The sequence below is a fragment of the Diceros bicornis genome, chromosome 38 (genome assembly GCF_020826845.1).
Source record: "Diceros bicornis minor isolate mBicDic1 chromosome 38, mDicBic1.mat.cur, whole genome shotgun sequence".
NCBI classification, from domain to species: Eukaryota; Metazoa; Chordata; class Mammalia; order Perissodactyla; family Rhinocerotidae; genus Diceros; species Diceros bicornis.
The window spans coordinates 8,820,714-8,840,367 of NC_080777.1; the positions used below are offsets into that span (position 1 = coordinate 8,820,714).

Genomic DNA, 19,654 nt, shown 5'->3' on the forward strand with positions numbered 1-19,654 from the left:
ATCATTGATTGTTGCCATTTAGTGATCAAGCATGACAAGATCACAGGGGAATTTTCCTTTAGGATCACTGAATTTTTTGTTCTAATTTAGGTATATGAATGGGACCAAATAGATAAGAGAGCCTTAACTTGTGCATAATGCATATTCCTGAAATTCTTCTAAGTAAAAGAAACTATTTTTGCAAACTGAATGTGTTATTAAGATAATAACTGCACCATTTTGGCTGAACTGCAGAATGGTCGTGTGTGAAAATAAAAATGATGGTTTTTCCCAAAACTCAGCATAAAGGGGCAAATCCTGCTTTGCTGTGTCCACCAATCTTATACTATTATATCCTCGTCTTTACCCAATCCTACTCAAACCTCCACATTGAAAAACCTGCCTTAAACCAGACTTCAAAATCTCAGTAAATATTCTAATTTTGTCCTTCCTCCTCTGAGGCACTATTAAGAGTCTCAGTATTGTTCTTCTTTACTCGATAAACTCAGCTGTGTCTTATCAACAGATTGTTTGGTGATATTTTGGGGAGCTAGCATTCAACAAATTGAATTTGAACTTAGAATTGATTCTTTTCTCAGCCAAACTAGCATGCAAGTATGAGGGCAAAATAAAAATGTTTGCCACCCACAGATGCTTTCTGAAAAAATGACTTGGAGATAAATACAGCAAAATGAAAATAAATTTTAAATGTGAGACCTAGGAAACAGTAATGAACAAAAACAAAACAAACCCAAAAACTTATTCAGCCTAGGTAATTAATGATCCATAAATAGAGAACTAACAGCAATTTGGAATAAAATCCTAAACGATTACAATATGGAGGAGGTGATGGGAGGGAATTATGAAGTGACACATGTTCTTTGAGGGCAAATTAAAGATATGTATTATAGGCTTTGATAAAAATATGTTTCACTAAGTTTATTAAAATTTTAAGAGTATTCACTAGAAAAAAGAAAATATTTATGACTTAGAGCTACACCAAAAGAGACAAACTCTAACAATAGTTAAGTGAAAGAAAAACCCCAAACCAAAAGCCCAGTCATTGGGAAACATATAGTACAAATGGCAGGCATGAGTCCAAATGTGATGGGAATCAAAGCAAATGTTGAAAGGCAATATATAAGTCAGCAGGAAACAGCACATTCAAGGGTTACGTGAGGAGAGTTTAATGAAGGGACTTGGCAGAGATGAGGGCAGGGTTGAGGGACCCACAGGGATGACGAAGCACCAGGGTCTAGCACCAGGGGGCAGCTGTTACCACCTCTAGGCCTGAAGGGGCAAGGGGTGCAACGTTACTGGAACCTGGTGAGGGCTGGAGACTTTGGAGAGGGGCCACCTGTCAAAGCTGTGGCTTTGGGTAAAGGAACACAGATTCCGCCAAAACTGTAGTGAGATGGAGAGGGAGCCTCACATCTGCCCTACGCAAGTGGAAGACAGAGGGCAAAGGAATCCAGGTTGTACAGTCCGTGATGGTGAGCGTCCCAAGTACACACAGCAAGACAGAAAAGGGTAGAGAATGGATCTTCTGGGAAAACAGACCAACCAGAACTGACAACACTTCGATATTGGTGAAAAATAAAAGCAAAAATTAAAATCCATTTTTATACTTGATTCAAGAAATATTAACGTGGCACAGGAATGTTAAAAATACGTTGTAATGCACATGTTTGTGATCATGGAAACAGGCATGACATTATTAGTAATAAACAAAAGAGCGGTTAAGTAAAAAATATTAATATAAATACTGATATATTGACTAAAGGTACACTCTACTAAGAAGGTTTATGTATAACAACATAGCATCAAAATATATGATAGATGTTAGAAATAAAAAAGAAATTGACAAATCCATAAAAAAGTAGGCAATGTTTAATATAGTTTTCTAGGAAATTAAGTAGACCAAAAAATGAAGAAAATCAAGGAAAGTTCAACATAAGGAAATTTACTAATGTAATTCATGATGTCCATAAATTAAGGTGAAAGTGTATTTGAGTTTCTCAATAGATTCATTAAAACCATTTGATATAATTAAACATCCTTTGATTATTAAAAGTTTGCAAATTAGGAATAGAATAAAACTCTTTAGTTTGATAAGGGGTATATTCCAGAAACCTAAGCATCATAACAAATGGTGAAACATTAGAAGCTTTCCCAGTGAAATTAGGAACAAAAGGAGGATCCTCACTGTCATCTGTACTCTTCGACATTGTACAACACTTGTCATCCAAAACAACACGAAAATGACATTTTAAAAAGAATTGTAAAGAAAGAGACAGGACTATCATTATTAGCAAATGATAAGATTGTCTAACCAGAAAAATCCCTGAGCAACAATTGAAAATCTGCTTGTCTCTTAAATACTCAGATGCAATTTTTCAGGATTCTTTGCCTACAGATGTACCCTTCCTCACATGTAAGGTGACATCTAGTTCTTATCACATCACCCCCCGCTAAGAACTGGGGCAAAGGAAAGCCACTCTGGTTATTTATGTAAGTAAAGAATAATCTGCTTTGCTCCAGAAACCTTGTGTTGGCATTCAAGATAATATTTATAAATATTGATATTAGAACTTAAAGACCACTAGCCTTTCTATAATCAATAATAAACAATTAGAAATATAAAAGACTGTTCTAGTCAAATTAGTTTTAAAAAGTAAACACTCTGAGGCTCTTTCTGCACTCTAAACACAACGCAATGACAGATTAAAATATAAAAAGGAGAACATTGGGTCCGGCCTGGTGGCATAGCGGTTAAGTGTGTGCGCTCCGCTGTGGTGGCCTGAGGGTTTGTGGGTTCGGATCCCGGTGTGCGCACCGATGCACCTCTTGCCATGCCATGCTGTGGCGGCGTCCCATGTAAAGTAAAGGAAGATGGGCATGGATGTTAGCCCAGGGCCAATCTTCCTCAGCAAAAAGAGGAAGACTGGCAGATGTTAGCACAGGGCTGATCTTCCTCACAAAAAAAAAAAAAAAAAAAGGAGAACATTAAAAAGACTAAACCAAGTACACAATTCCAGGAAGCAAAAATGGGACAGAAAGGCCAATAGTGAGGTGGGCTGTGACCAGAGGCCTACCGAGCACTGGGTGTTTTGAAAGCAGGCAGAGATGGACATGCGTTCAGATCCTGGCCAGTTTTCAGATACTCAGGAATCCAAACTAAACAAAAACTGCCTGAATGTTGTCCATGATTACACTCTCAAACTGACATCTACACTGTAAAAATTATTATTTTCCATTTAATCATGTGCCATCGTGTTCGATCAAAACCCACTTCATGAAGGACTTTTCTCCATATATTTCTCTGGATACTTTTCACTTGGATTAGTAGATAATTAACTGTTTAAATATATATATATATATAGTATCATTTTAGGATTTGAAAATTGTACTTACTTTTTTAGCACATCAAACATGCTTTTCTCTACATTTACCAGCCACTGTTCTACAGCATTTCTTATACGAATTTTCCTGTAAAGTGTGATGAAGAATTATTTTTATTCATGTTTCATTCCTTTGATAAGCCTATAGACTAAGTTTTCTACACCTTTAATATTCATTAGCCAAAGGACTATAATTCTATAATATCTTTTGGTTTTTCTAGATCTTAATTTGGAAAACTATGCAGAAAATGTATCACCTAGCTTTAGGAAATTCTGACATCAAAACCATGAATTTACAAAATTATTCACAATATTATAAGAGGTTCCAGTAAAATATGAATTTACAAAATAGGTAAATTATTTTACGAAGCATTTTGGGATTCCTCATTGGATCTTCTATTAAATAGCAAGCCTAGGTCAGGGTTGGGTTAGGGTTTTGGTGGATGGGAAGACTTGGAGGCAGCATCTTTTAATCAACTTACATCGGGAACCACGTGCCAAAGGTTAGTGAGCCCTTGCTGTGGCTGGCAAATTGGACCAGTATAATGGAAGGACCTAGCTTATTATAATTGCCTGGGAGCCATTCATGACAAAACCAGAGGTCCGTGGAGGCAGCAGTGGGAGCAGCATCGACAACCCCAATCAAATAGCAAATTTCCTTCCTATCTGTGTCCACATAATAAGACCTTCTGTTGGCATTCAGGATAATATTAACTAAAGATATGGAAAGGTAAAATTCTACAAAAGTACATTATCATTGAAGAAGTAGTTTGCTTAGCAAACATCCATGAAATACCAGAGATTTCCAAGCAGAGGTTTTAAATAATGAAGTTTTACGGAGTCTCAACACTTAGCTTGTAACATATATATCGTACTTGGGCAGCACAAGGGCTTCTCCTTCAGCAGATATGAGCATTATCACAGCGGGAGGGCCAATGTCTTGTTTCCATATCAATAATTGTTTTATATTTTCAAAACATTTCATAAGATGAGGCTGTGGACCAGAAACAAATGTCAATAACATTATAAAATTCTGACCTGGTCGGGAAATAATATTGCTGAGCAGAGAATAATGATATTACCTGTACAGACTCCGTGTTTCTGCTATTAGCTAGAATATCAAGAAGTTCAGCATTGCTAAGAAAGTAAAATCTTGGGAAAATCATTCTTTTAATTTCAAGGTAGTCCTGTCCAGAACCAAAAGAAATGCAATTCAGAATATATATTTAATCATGATATGAGTCACATCCTCATTTGGATCTACATTTACACACAAAAGCAACAATATTAGAGTTACAGTATACATAGCACTATCAGTCAAAATAACATCCCATGCTCAAAGAAAGCTATACTTAAATTGTGAAAAAAAATTTGAATGAAGCAAAATTAAAACAAATGAAAACCAAAACAAACCAAAAAATCTCCCCTTACACATACATGCACACAGGCGCACACACAGAACCACACATACCATTGTGTTATTGATCATTAATAAAGCACTGTATTTTGGTATTATTAACATTGCTTTCCCATGCTGCCAACTTTCTGCTCTTGTTTCCCTATCCTCTTAGGGAATAATCTGTCACTTTAGCAGGTCACCTCATAGTCTACCCTACAGAGAATGCCTGTATTTCCATCCTTCCTCACAACTTAGCTGCATTCACACCAGTCTTAACTCTTTTCCTTCTTTTCAGAGGAAGAGATACCCATTCATTTATACCAGGCTAAGCCATCCTTGTTTTATTTATTACTCGCCTGTATCTTCAATCTCTCCTTTGCAATAGGCTTCCCTCTTAAATTTCTTTCATTAAAAAATGTATAAGAAACCTTCTGTCTCCTTTTGTTGTCCTCTAGCTACTTGCCCACCTTCTCTCCACAAAGTTCTTGAAAAGATAGTCTATAAACTCAAAATCTTGATGTACTCATCTCTCAGTAAATAAATGGCTCTGCCATCTGACCCCCAGTGTTACCAAGTTTACTGGAGCATTTCAGTCCTCCTGTTACATGATATTTCCACAGCATTTGTCTCTGTTGACTCTGTCCTTCATTTTGACTTTTGTGGTTTCATTCTCCTGTTTTTCTTCATCCCTCAGCCACTTATTATCTTTTGCCTTCAGGACCCTCCTTCATCACCTATATGTTATTGTTGACACCTCTTGAGTTCCATCCCCATCACTCTTCCTACCCATTATGTTCTTGAGCTATGTGATACATACCCACTTGCTCTTTGGCTCAGATCTCTTCCCTCTGCCCCAGATCTATATACCCAATTGCTGAGTGAAGATGTTCATTTGATGTCCTAAGTATTAGATTTTCAATATGTACAAATCTTCCTTGTTTCCGCACAGGCCCCCTCCTCCTCTAGTTCCTATCTTGGTAGTATATCATCTTCCACTCTGTTGGCCAAGCCAGAAATCCAGGCACAATCCTGGACCTCTCTCTTTTATCCTCTACTTACCTATCTGAAGCTCCTGGCCCCAACTTTCATCCTCACCATGATCTTACTTTAGTCCCACAATATTTCTAGTCTTTTGACTGGTTTCTTTGTATCTGTTATCACTGCCCTCACTCTATATACTGGATGCTTCCTTCCAGGGAGGTATTTCTAAATTAAATCATTTCACTCTTCTGCTTAAGCTCCTTCAGTGGTTATAAAATAAAGTCAAAATTCATTGTGATACTCAAGGCCCTTCATCATCTGTCCTGTGTCCCTGGAGAATCTCATCTTTCACCACTTTCCCATTTGCAATCAGTGTTCCATCTGTACCATCTTGTTTACAACTCCACGATGTGCCATACTTGCTCGTGGCTCCACATCTGTAATTTTTTCCTTGCCTAGGATGCTCTTCCCACACACCCGCCCACCCTCTGACTCATTTACCTGGCTAACTCATACACTTTCAATTATCACTTCCCCCAGACTGGATTAATTTCTCTTCTTTGATATGGTCATACTATCCAATCCATCACAGCATACATCACATTGTAGTATCTCTTTATTTTTTTTGTTTCCTGTAATAGATTTTGAGTTCTGTAATAGTAGGGAATATGTCTTCTATCTCTGGAGTCCCAGCATCTGCAGCAGTGCCTGGTATAAAGTAGGTGCTCAATACATGAATAAATGGAAAATTACTGGTTGGTAATGATGTTTAGTAATAGTCCAAAGATATGCCAGAAATAATTAGAAGGCTTATCTCAATGATCTCGAAGTATACTGGCTATTATTAAAGAGATCACTCTGGGTGCAGCCCCTCATGACTGCCCTAGATCATGGATTTACATAGCAGAAGGTCTTCCTGGGCAGAGAACTTTCTATAGGCTGTAACTGCCATATGAAGATATTCTGGAGCAGTCATCACAACACTGAGACTTGTGTTCAACAGGCAAAAGAGATGAATGCCTGGAAAAAAATCTTGGTTGAAGTGAAGTGAATATGTTCACCATGAATCTCAAATATTAAAACCCAGTATTAAAAGATGTGTATATCTAGCTGACAATTTAATGTTCTGGTAATGTATAAATACATGGAATCAATAATTTAATTTATAAAATCATCAAAACATTCAATTTTGATGATTTTTATCAACTTCATAATAATAATAGTGAATATAAATAACATTCATTTAGTACTTTGTGACAGCTCTTGTGTTTTAACTGCTTTAACTGCATTATCTCATTCAGGACAAAGCCGCTCAAGGTAGGCAATATTCCAATTTAAATTTAATTTAATTTAAATTAAATTTATTCCCAATTTAAAGGTAAAGAAATCTAGGCACTTAAAAAGTTTGGCACTTTGCCTAAGATCATTTAGATTGCTACAACTACTTTTTTTTTCCTTTTGATAGCATTTTCTTTAATCCTATAGATGGTGAGAGTTTGAAATATTGTTGGCAGTTAGAGTAAAGAAGAAAATCTGCATTGGAATTAGTTTTGGAGGTGCATTTTACATTAGGTTTTGTAGATTAAAAGATTCTCCATTTTAGGATTGCTATAGTTTTTACCTCAAGACTTTTCTTTATGTAGTCAAGATATGTATTACAATTTTGCAGAATTTCAAGGACTCTCGCAGAGGTGGTTATTTGCAAAACATCCAGTTTGTTTTGTACTTTTAACATTATTTCTTTCCACATGGAAATCACTTGAGAGAAGAGTTTTGCTTCTGCTGGGAGCTGCCTTTATAAAGAAAATTTGAGATAATTTTATATTTTGAAGGTACTATAATTAAAATCTATAATCCAAAAGCATTTGCCACAGAATACTGTTCAATTTACAAAATGTTTTGATATGCTTTCTTTTTACTGATCAGTCATTAATTAAAGATATTTTTCTAGAGTCTGTAATGTACAAGTGATATACATGGTAGGAAATACTAGGATACATTAGATATACATCCATCATCTAACAAGATTATACTTAGTGAGAGGTATAAGACAGATGTATACAAGTTCTACATAAAGTAAGTAGAAGTGATTCGTGTCCTAGGAAGTGTAATAAAACAAAGGGCTACTGAAATTCTAGAGAGGAAATGGCATTTAGGGAGAGCTTCATGAAGAAGCTATTTGATCTGGGTTTTAAAGGAAGAACAGTGCTTTCACATCAAGAATATTGCAGGTAGGGCATTGGGCCTAGGAGCAAGAGAATAGAGCAAGTGTATAGGGAAATCCAAGTTCTATTAGTAATTATCTAATCTTAAAGGATAAAGGAATATAAAGCAGATTCAGCATAGGTATAGAAATTTTCCTTGAAAGAATATTATCACCATTTTCCCCCTTGGAAAAGGGAAGCAAAACCCACCCATGGCATGGTAATCCACTGATACATTAATCTGAGTTTTGTTGCTGCTACTGTTGGAATTGAATGAGGGAAGGATTTTCAAAGGTTGTGTGGTCTAGTTCTTTTACTTTCTCTGCTCACCTACATTTCCCACTCCTGTCCCACGCTAGCCCCAAACTGATTCACGCTCCTCATGGCTTGGAGGTTGAGGTAGAGAAGAAATTAGAGAAAAAGCCTTTTTTAAAAAAAAAAAATTCAGCTGGTGTTATTTTTTTCTCTTTTGCCTCTTAAATGGCCCCGTGGGGCAGTTATCCACGGAGTATGTAGCTGGGGTCTTGAGAGTCCCCCCAGCAGGAGCTTCTACATTGCAGCATTCCCTGGCTCTCTTCAGCTGACCTCTTACTTATAGCCATTCCTCATTCTTGCTTTAAGCAGTATACCTCTGGGATTCCCTTGTTCTGGCCCCAACCATTTTGAGTGGAGATCTTTCAAGATGGAAATTTCTACCGTGTCTCCTTGGTCTGAGTCAGGATTTCTCAACTTGAACACTATTGACATTTTGGGCCAGATAATTCTTTGTTGGGGGGTGGAGTGCTTTCCTGTGCATTGTAGGATGTTTAATATCCTCTGTTCACTAGATGGTAGTAGAACCCCACCCCCCACCCCCCTGTTGTGACAATCAAAAATATCTTCAGATATTGCTAAATATCCCCTAGAGGGCAAAAATCACCTCTGATTGAAACCAGTGGTCTAAGATAACCATGTATTCTTGTACTTCTTTGCTCTACTATTAAAGGCTGCTTCAAAATTCTCCAGAGAAGAGGCAAGTCCTAGTTCCTAATGCCCCCAAATTCAGGGCAATATATGTCAAAGCTTGTCTAAGAGCCCTCCCACCATTATCCCATTCTCCACCTCGGGTGATGGGCCTACCAATTTCTACAGCTCAGCAAAAATCTTATCAGGGAGGAGACTTCAATCTCCCCTTCTGTTCAGCACCCTCCCAATATCTCTAGGAGTTCTAGGGCAACTCATAGTTAGTTTGGAGTGAGGGTAAATGGCACAGCATCCTCTACTCTCACAAATTCCCTTTCCTCTAATGAATCTCTCTTCCCTTTTCTCTTTTTCACATTTTCACCCTTGTATCAGGGCCCATCATCCTTCTCCATTAGTCCACTATATGGAGGCAGGTCCAATATAGACCCATTTTTTCTTTTCCTTACAACTACGTACAGGAGCCGTCAGCATCCCTTAATTAAAAGCCCCCTTTTCAACCTCATAGCAAGTCCTGTCAAAGAACAACTTGATGACATTTTGAACTCCCCTACCTAGGAGTCTTACCTCTCTATCAATTAAGAAATCTTCAGTAACAAGTAGTATTAAAGTTTGAATTTAAGGCACCAAGTTGTAACCATAAAGAATATATTCCTTAGGTATGTGGTTTCACCTTTGAGGACTGTCAGAATAACTATAGATTAATAGAAAAATCTAAAGCATTCATATGACAAGCATATACATGTATAACAAAAATGGATATTGTTCCCTATAAAGCAGTACTCACATCTGAGCAGTTCTATTTTGTAACCCTCTAATAGCTCCCCTTTGCCCCTAAAATAAAGTTCAAAATACTTAACCTGATATTCAAGGTCTTCTATTGTCTGCGTATTATGCCTTACAAATACACACCCCATGACTTTCTACCTTATTTCAGAATGGCTCCTAGACTAGCTTGTGTGATTTACTGTCAGTAGTTTAAATCCTGCCTAGATAATACATATGTCTCAATTTAAGCACTCTTAAGACCAATTGCTTTAAAAAGAGACCAATTAATTTGGATGCTACGAATAAAAAGGTAAAAATGGCAACAATTGTCTAGGACCTCTATTCTTTCACATGATCCAAAGTAGGACACTATCATTAATGTATGAATGCTATTAAAAACATATTTATTGTTCACATCAAAACCGCACTAACATTCCAGAACTAAATAGACATGTAGTATTGTGGTTTAGGGATTATAATTACTTATCTGATAGTTCTTTCAGTCCTTAATAGCTTAATATCAGCAATTGAGAAATAAGGCTTCTTTTTTTTTTTAAAAAAAGATGATGCTTGCAATCTTTTATGAAAGGAAAAAAAAACCATAATAATGATTCAGCAGATTATACACCTATGCCTATAGGTAGGATTGTTTTAGAGTGTTCATTGAAGAAATGATCTCTCAAGGATTACAGGAAATAAATTACCCACCATGCATTTTTTTACCTGTGTATGGCCTATTTTATGTTTTTTACCTTTGTATTTCTAAAGAATGAAAAATTGGTTCAAGATAAAGCCAATTTCTTTGACAATTCATCCATTCTTCAAGAGTGTAAGAGAAGAGAGTCAAGTTTTTATGCCATTTATCCACAAGATCCTACAATGATAAAATCACACATACATACAAATCCAAATATATAAAATGACTCTATAAGAGTCATATAATAGAAACTGAGATCAAAGGTGATTATCAGTCACTGACATACAGAAAATAATAAATAGAGGGTCACATAAATGAATATAAATCTAATTATATTTAGTTTTGAGAGAGGTTTGAGATGTCTTGTTCATCCAATTTTCTGTCTTATTATAAAATATACAAACACTTTTTGTATGTATATTCTTTCCTTTCTTTAAACACTTTTGCACCTATGTACATGTAATATCTTTAATAGTTTACATAAATGGCAACCATATGATACACATTGTTCTGTAACTTGCTTTTATTTTTAACCTAATAATGTCTTTTAGAGAGGGTTTATGTTAGTACTTATAGATTTTCTTCATTCTTTTAATTTCAGAAAATTCCATTGTGTAGATATAACATCTTCTTCCAACTAGTATATTTATTAAAGTAATAGGAAAATGGTTAAAAATCAATTAATACTAAAATGCTTATTTAAAAACCAGTAGACTGGTGCATTGCCTAGCTCTGGCTCCTAGAGGGAACCACTTGTAACTCATTTATATTTCTCTTCTGGTATTTACCTACATATTTCTTTCTTTTTAAATCTATTTTATATTTCAATAGCTTTATTAAGGTATAATTGACACAAATAAACTGCACATAAAGTGTACCATTTGATGTTTTGATATATGCTTATATCTGTGAAACAATCACCACAATCAAGATAATGAACATATCTATTACTCTGAAAGGCTTTCTTGTGCCCTGTTGTAATCCCTTCCTCCTACACCTACCTCTCTTATCCCTAGGCAATCACTGATCTACTTTCTGAAACTATAGACTAATTTGCATTTTCTAGAATTTTATCTAAGTGGAATTATATAATATGTATTCTTTTTGGTCTGACTTCTTTCACTCAGCATAATTATTTTGAGATGCATTCATGTTGTTGCATATATCAATAGTGCATTTCTTTTTTATTGCTGAGTAGTATTCCATTGTACAGCTATACCATATATTTATCATTCATTAGGTGTACACCAGGTTGCTTCCTATTTTTTGCTATTACAAATAAAGCTGCTATGAATATTCGGGTGCAAGTCTTTGTACGGACATAACCTTTCCTTTCTCTTGGGTGAATACGCAGGAGTGGAATGGCTGGATCATGTGGTAGGTGTGTTTTTAACTTTTTAAGAAACTTTGTGATTCTAACATTTTACATTCCATACAGCACTGTATGAAAGTTTTAGTTCCTCTACATCCTCACCAAAACTTGAGATGATCAGTCTTTTTAATTTTAGTCATTCCCTATGGTGGGCAGTGGTATCTCATTGGGATGTTAGCATTTCCCTAATGAGTAATGAAATTAAGCATCTTTGCATGTGTTTTTTTCCCATCCACGTATCTTCTTTAGTGAAGTGTCTGTTTAAATATTTTGCCCATTTCTTTATTGTTTTGTATTTTGAGAGTTCTTTATATATTCTGGATACAAGTCCTTTATCAAATGTATGCTTTGCAAATATTTTCTCCCAGTCTGTGGCTTATATATTTTTTTCCTTAACAGTGCTCTTTTGAAGAGCACAAATTTTAAATTTTGATGAAATCCAATTGATAGATTTTTCCTTCTACTGATCATTCTTTTGGTGTCATATTGAAGAAACTTGCCATTTTCTGTGATGTTTTCTTCTCGAAATTTTACAGTTTTAGGTTTTGCATTTAGATCTATGATACGTTTTTGAGTAAAATTTTTATATGCTGCAAGATATGGCTTCAAGTTTTTTTTAATCTTTCTGTTTTGTGTATGACTGTCCAGTTGTGCCAGCACCATTTCTGAACAGACTATTATTTCTTCTCAGAATTGTTTTTACACTTTTGTTGAAAATCAGTTGTCTATACATACGTGGGTTTATTTTTGTACTCTCTATTCTGTTCCATTTATCGCTTTGTCTGTGTTTAACCAATATAAAACTGTTTTGATAACTGTAGCTTTGTAGTAGGGCTTGAAATCAGGTAGCTATTCTAGTTCCTTTACATTTTCATAAGAATTTTAGAATCAGCTTGTCAATTTCTACCAATAATTGGCTAGAATTTTGATTGGTATTGCATCATATCTAGATCCTTTTGGGGATATTTAAACATTTTAGTTATATTGAGTCTTCAAATGCATGAACACAGTATATCTTCCATTTATTTAGGTCTTTAATTTCTCTCTGCAGGCTTTTGTAGTTTTTAGTGTAGAGGTCTTACACATCTTTTGTCAGATTTATCCCTAAATATCTTATATTTTTTATTATGCTATTGTCATTGGCATTTTTTAATTTAAATTTTCAATTGTTCATTGCTGGTACATAGAGTGCAGTTGATTTTTGAGTACTAATCTTGTATTCTGAAAACTTGCTAATATGAGTTTTATTTACTTTTTTTGTAATTTTATTGGATTTTTGTGCATAGGCAACTATGTCATCTGAATATAAAGAATATTTTACCTCTTGTTTTCCAATATAGATACTTTTTGTTTCTTTTTCTTGCCTTAATACATTGGCTAGAGCCTCCAGTACCATGTAGAATAGAAGTGGTGAGAGAAGACCTCCTTGTTCCTGATCTTAGGGGAAGGTGTTCAGTCTTTCATCATTAAGTATGATGTTAGACATAGGTTTTTCATAGATGTCCCTTATCTGGTTAAGGATGTTCTCTTCTAGTCCTAGTTTGTTGAGAGGTTGTTTTTGTTTTTGTTTTTTTTAATCAGAAATGGATGTTGGATTTTGTAAAATGCTTTTTCAGCATGTATTGAGAAGATCATACGGTTTTTCTTTTTCAGTTTAATATGGTGAAGTACATTGATTGATTTTTGAATGTTAAACCAACCTCGTATTTCTTAGATTAGTCCCTCTTGATTATAATACATCATCCTCTTTATATATATTGGTGGATTTTATTTGGAAATTTCTGTTTAGAATTTTTGCATCTACATTCAAGAGGGCTCTTGGTCTCTAGTTTTCTCATAATGTCGTTGTCTGGTTTTGGTATCAGAGTAATTCTGGCCTCAAAGAGTAAGTTAAGAAGGATTCCTTCCTCTATAGGTTTCTGGAAGAGTCTGTGTAGAATTGGTATTATGTCTCCCTTAAATAAGCCATCTGGACCTGGACTTTTCCTTGTGGGACGATTTTAAGCCATCATTTCAATATCTTTAATACATATAGGGCTATTCCAGTTACCAATTTCTTCTTGAGTGAGCTTTAGTAATTTGTGTTTTTCAAGGAATTTGTCCATTTCATCTTTGTTGAATTGACTTAATGTTGTTCATAATATTCCCTTGTTATCCTTTTAATATCTGTAGATTCTGTAGTGATGTCACCTCTTACGTTCCTGATGTTGGTAATTTGCATCTTCTGTCTTCCACTGGTTTTGAATAAGTGATGATGATGTTTCCTGAGTTTGGAGTGTATTGAGCTTCTTGAATCTGTGGCTTTATTGTTTTCAATACAGTTAGAACAGATTGCCTGTTATTTCTTCAAATTTTTCTTTCTTCTGTTTTTCCCTCTCACTCTTCATCTTGGAGGACTCCATTTATTACATGTCTATTATATTCCCCAAAGTTTTCCCACAGGTCACTGATGTTTTTTTCATTTTTAAAACTTCTTTTTTCTCCCTGTATTTCACTTTGTGTAGTTTCTAATGTTATATTTTTAAATTCACTAATCTTTTCTCTCGCAATGTCTATCTGCTGTTAATCCCATCCAGTGTATATTTCATGTCAGATATTATAGTTTTCATCTCTAGAAGTTTGATTTTGGTCTTTTTAAAAAAATATCTGCCACATATCTACTTTTTTTCTTTTTCTTTTTTTGGTGAGGAGATCAGGCCTGTGCTAACATCTGGCAATCCTCCTCCTTTTTTGCTGAGGAAGACTGGCCCTGGGCTAACATCCATGCCCATTTTCCTCCACTTTATATGGGATGCCACCACAGCATGGCTTGCCAAGCAGTGTGTCGGTGTGCGCCCGGGATCCGAACCGGCAAACCCTAGGCCGCCACAGCAGAGTGCGTGCACTTAACCGCTTGTGCCACCAGGCTGGCCCTTCTACTTAACTTTTAAACATATGGAATATAGTTATAATAATTGTTTTAATGTCTTTGTCTCTAATTCTAACATCTGTGTCAGTTCTGGATAGGTTTCCGTTGGTTAATTTCTCTTTTCATTATGAGTTATATTTTCTTGCTTCTTTGAATGTCTGATAATCTTTGATTGGATTCTAGAAGTTCTGAATTTTACCCTGTTGGGTACTGGATATTTTTGTATTCCTATAAATATTCTTGAGCTTTGTTCTGAGTGCAATTAAATTACTTAGAAACAGTGTCATCATTTTTGGTTTTGCTCTTAAGGTTTGTTAGAGAGGATAAGAGCAGCATGTAGTCTAGGGCTTATTATTCTATATTACTGTGGCAAGATCATTTTAAGAGCTCTGTCTGATGCTCATGAATGTTACAGTTTTCTGTTGTGGCTGATGGATATGGGCACTATTCACAGCCCTGTGTGAATGGTTCCCTTTATCTCCGCAAGCAGTCATTTCCCTGGTTTCGAGTAGTTTCCTCACATTCACATACCAGCAATTAGGTCTGCAGAATACTTGAGTAGGGACCTTCCAGAGGTCTCTGAAGTTCTCATTCTATGCAGCTCTGTCATTCCTGGTTCTTTATCCTACAAATTCTAGCCTCCTTTGGCTCCTCAGTCTTTCAACTGCATCTCCTAGTGTCAGGGAGTCCACCAGGCTCTGGTTGGATTCCTCCCATTCCCCCTCAACCAAGATCTGGAAACTCAGGGCAGTAAATTGGGGCAATCATAGGGCTTGCCTTTTTGTTTCCCATCTCTCAGGGATCCTTGTCCTTCAATGCCTGATATCCAATATCCTGAGAACCATTTTTCCATATATTGTTTCTGTTCTGCTTTGGGTATTTCAGGCAGGATGGAATATCTGGTCCCTATACTCCATCTTGCCTGGAAGTGGAAGTCTTTCTGTGTGTGTGCTGTTCTTTTTCAGCTTCTTGAGTGTGCCTAAATTATCATTTATTAAATTCATTTTTACTTTTTAATAAAGGCATTTAGTGCTCTAAATATTCCTTTTCACAGGGCTGTAGCCAATTGTGACAAGGTTTGATTTATAATTCTCTCCTTTTTGCTTATTTCTGCTTTAAAAATTTTTTGTGTGTGTGAGGAAAATCAGCCCTGAGCTAACATCCATTGCCAATCCTCCTCTTATTTTTTTTTTTTTTGCTGAGGAATACTGGCCCTGGGCTAATATCCGTGCCCATCTTCCTCTACTTTGTATGAGACGCCACCACAGCATGGCTTGACAAGCAGTGTGTTGGTGCGTGCCTGACATCCGAACCTGCGAACCCTGGGCCGCCGAAGTGGAGCGCGTGCACTTAACTGCTTGCGCCACTGGGCTGGCCCTTCTACTTTAAAAAATTTTGACTACATTTATTGTATATTCTTATGGTTGCTTTTAAATTTCCATTTTTTGTGGACGGTTTTGTTGTTCGTCTATTTTTTTTTTTTTGCTGTTTTTCTGCTGTTCATTTTTTATTTTACCTCGTGGTTAGAGAACACAGTCTATTTGGTTTATCCCTTTTTTGTAACTTATTGAGTTTTTTTATATCAGGTCCAATTAATTGATATTTTCCCTATATATTTGTGTTTGCAAATAATGTGAATTCCATTTGTTGAATACATATTTCTCTCTCTCACTTGATCTATAATCATGTTAATTTTACTATTAAATATCTCTATATTATTACATATCTTGTTGAACTTCCTGAAGTTTTTAAATGATTCTTAGCTATGTTATTGGATGTTGGGCTGTCCAGAGAGAGACTAACAGGGAACACTGAATACAAGCTGACCCTATGGTTCAATTCCTAATTATACTACAATAGATGTGGAGGCTGCCATTTGTTCTAGAAAAAAATTGCAGGGACACACAGGTATAGAGGTAAGATTAACCTTTAAGAGCAATAGCTCATGAAATGAAAATGAAGCATTCGACCTCAGCAAGCAGAATCTCAAGGCAATGGTTTTGGCATGGGCACTGCTAGAACTCTGGATATTTCTAGCAGCAGTGGCACTGCTGGTAAAAGTCATGGTTTATAGGGTCATATTTTTATATGATCTAAATTTATCTTGTCTGCCCAAATTAAACTTTCTGACATTTCCTCATGAATAATTAATAATGTTCCCATAAAAAGGTGTTTTTAGTATTCAAACTACTAAATATTCAATATAATTTCTATATAAGTATATGAATGATTTATACAATTCAAAAGCTTGCAGAATACAAAAAATTAAAGTGATAAATGAAACTAGAGACAATTAAAACATTTTCCCTTTGCCATAACATTTACCTTAATGGGCCCAAGATAGGAAGATCCTTTAATTGTTGCAAATACGATCTGAGACTCTTCTAACTGAGCTAATATGTCATCTGTAGATGAAATTATTAGGGTAGAGTAAGTCTCTGTTTGATGAAGAACTAAATGTAAAGGAGTAGTGTTCCAAAGGTCAACAATCTTAGATAGCGTATTTTCAAGAGCAGCTTCATTAGTTGCTGAGGTTGATATTCCGTTGATTTCATCTTCGTACTGAAACATCTAAAATGAAAAAATTATTTTTTAGTATCCAGTGGAGCATATAATTCTCGATACATCTAAAATGGAAGATTTAAATGAACGTGTTGAAGGTACATCAGAAGTGTTGAAGATCTGATTCCAGTTAGGTTTACATGCTAACCAGAGACTTCATGGCCTAAGCTTCATGACATAGCCCTTTTCAGTTTTTGATCATCCTATTCACATTCTTCATGCTCAGTGAAAATTTATAACCACAATGCTTATTTCTCTGACTCTAGTCAGTGTAAAGAATAGTTAACAGCACCTTCTGTTTATGCACAGATGGTATTATTTCCTTCAGCTTTCTTTTCTCTGCACTAATGCCAACCACTTAATTAACTTTGTGACATGCTTTCACTTTCCATGATAATTCTTGGGATGTAATCATCTGAGAGAATGTAACTCTAATGGACACAGCTTTCCATGGCTTCCCTTTCTTTGTCACAGCTCCATGAGGGTAAGTGTCTCAGAATACATTAGTGGAATATGTGTAGGCCTTCTTTCCATGTACACTGACTGCCAATTCCCATAGGACAAGATCCTGATAGAAGATCTCCAAATTCACTTACTGTAATAGAGATACTCAGAGCGCTTCTCATATCCACATCTTAGAATTAACTGGGCTGATTGTTTTTATCCCCCCAAAAAAGAATCTAACACTGTTCCCATATGTCATCTCCATGGGGTTAAAAAGTGATGCCTAATCCCTATGGTTTGGTAATGCAGCTCAGTGGGGACTATGAACAAATATGGCTAGTTTTCATCATCTCTCTTATGGGTCTGCCAAAGATGGGTGTAAGAATGGTGGAATCAATTGACTGCCTATGGTGTTAAGTAACAGCTTTGGGAAAGAGGTCTGCCTTTTGACATAGATTATTCAGTCAAAGGCAGGTAAGGCACCACAGGACCATCAAGTTTCTATGCTGAATAAAGAACTCTCTGCCTAATGATGACATTCTGAAATTGCTAAAACTAAATCCAGACACTGATAATGTGTAAAGCAAAATTTCAACCTAGGGAATCTGGCCTTTTCAAGTCTTTATGGTCAAAGTTTGGGACCTGAATGACAAATGGTCATATCTTCCAATTGACTTGGTAATATCTGGCAGGTTTCACATGAATCTTAATGCCCATATTTAATTATCTGCCTCTATTACAAAGCACATGGCTTTCTAAAGTGAAAGTGGTCAACTATAAAGTAATTATGTTCATCTTAGACATACTATTGACCTCTTCCTCTTAACTTACTTTATGACATGCTTTTCATGTCACAGGCTTCTCAGAGCCTGCAAAGCATTTTGGACAGAATGGTTGTCAAATAACATCATAATTCATTCATTTGATAGGATCACAAATTGTCTTCTATCAGAGCCTGTTCTGGACAGTCTTGCAGCATGACCACCATCTCTGAGTCAACCCTAAGATATGCATGCTTTAGTAAATGAAGGCTGAGTTTCTGGGCCAAATCCTGTCCATCTAGGCACTTACATTATACTGAATAAGTTGTTGAATATCTACAGGATGATCAAAATCATCCAGGAACTCTTAGAGTTCACTTTAGATTACCAGCTGATTGTCTGCTTATCCCCTCTGACTACTATAATAATTAACCTCAAGAAGAAGGGGTTCCTTTGACTCCTGGCTACAGTATTTTGGAGGCTGAAAACCTTCTTCATTTTTGTTCAGATGTTGAATTATCTTAATTTGGATCCTCCAAAAAGTGTGGGACTTCCTTTTTAAACTATCTATTCATGTTAGAAATGTAAGAGTAGTTCACTAGAATCCTTTGAGGTATTTATGTCACCCACCCCCCTGTAGGCCACCAGCTGATCCCCTCTATGCATATCTACCCTTTCTTTTTTTTTTTTCCTTTTCAAAGTAATTTACTTTGGTTCACTTTTGTTGTTGTTGTTATTTTATCTTTATTTTAATTTTTGTTTATTGCAGTAACATTGGTTTATAACATTGTATAAATTTCAGGTGTACATCATTATACTTCTATTTCTGCATAGATTACATCATGTTCACCACTCAAATACCAATTACAACCCATCACCACACACATGTGCCGAATTATCCCTTTCGCCCTAACTTTTCATTGCTTGTGCTACACTTGGCCAAATTTCACTCTTTACCTGACTTGCCCAGGAATGATTCCAATAACCCGAGACTTTGAAAATGAAAATATCATTGAAATTGCACTAGATTTTTGGAATGTTGGTTTGAATAAACCTAGCTGTTGGCATTGACCTGTATGTTTAGAAATTATCTAGATATTTTGCTGAATTCACTCTTGGCACATAGATCAGTTAGGAGGCTCTCATTGGGAAAGGATGAGAGATTTAGATGGGATGAGGAGTGAGAGAGCAAGAGAATGTACAAAGATTATTTCCTGA

The 19,654-nt window shown here is 35.9% G+C and overlaps 1 protein-coding gene across 1 annotated transcript in view; it reads right to left on the reverse strand.

Annotated features, from left to right (window-relative positions):
* The window catches only part of DNAH14 (dynein axonemal heavy chain 14), a 344,464-nt gene that overhangs the window by 237,423 nt on the left and 87,387 nt on the right, over positions 1-19,654 (reverse strand). The window contains exons 20-25 of the mRNA XM_058533894.1: positions 16,995-17,240; positions 10,445-10,566; positions 7,382-7,553; positions 4,463-4,567; positions 4,256-4,374; positions 3,394-3,468 (exon numbers count right to left, since the gene is read on the reverse strand). Coding sequence (XP_058389877.1) covers positions 3,394-3,468; positions 4,256-4,374; positions 4,463-4,567; positions 7,382-7,553; positions 10,445-10,566; positions 16,995-17,240 — 839 coding nt within the window. The remainder of the gene's footprint in view (positions 1-3,393; positions 3,469-4,255; positions 4,375-4,462; positions 4,568-7,381; positions 7,554-10,444; positions 10,567-16,994; positions 17,241-19,654) is intronic.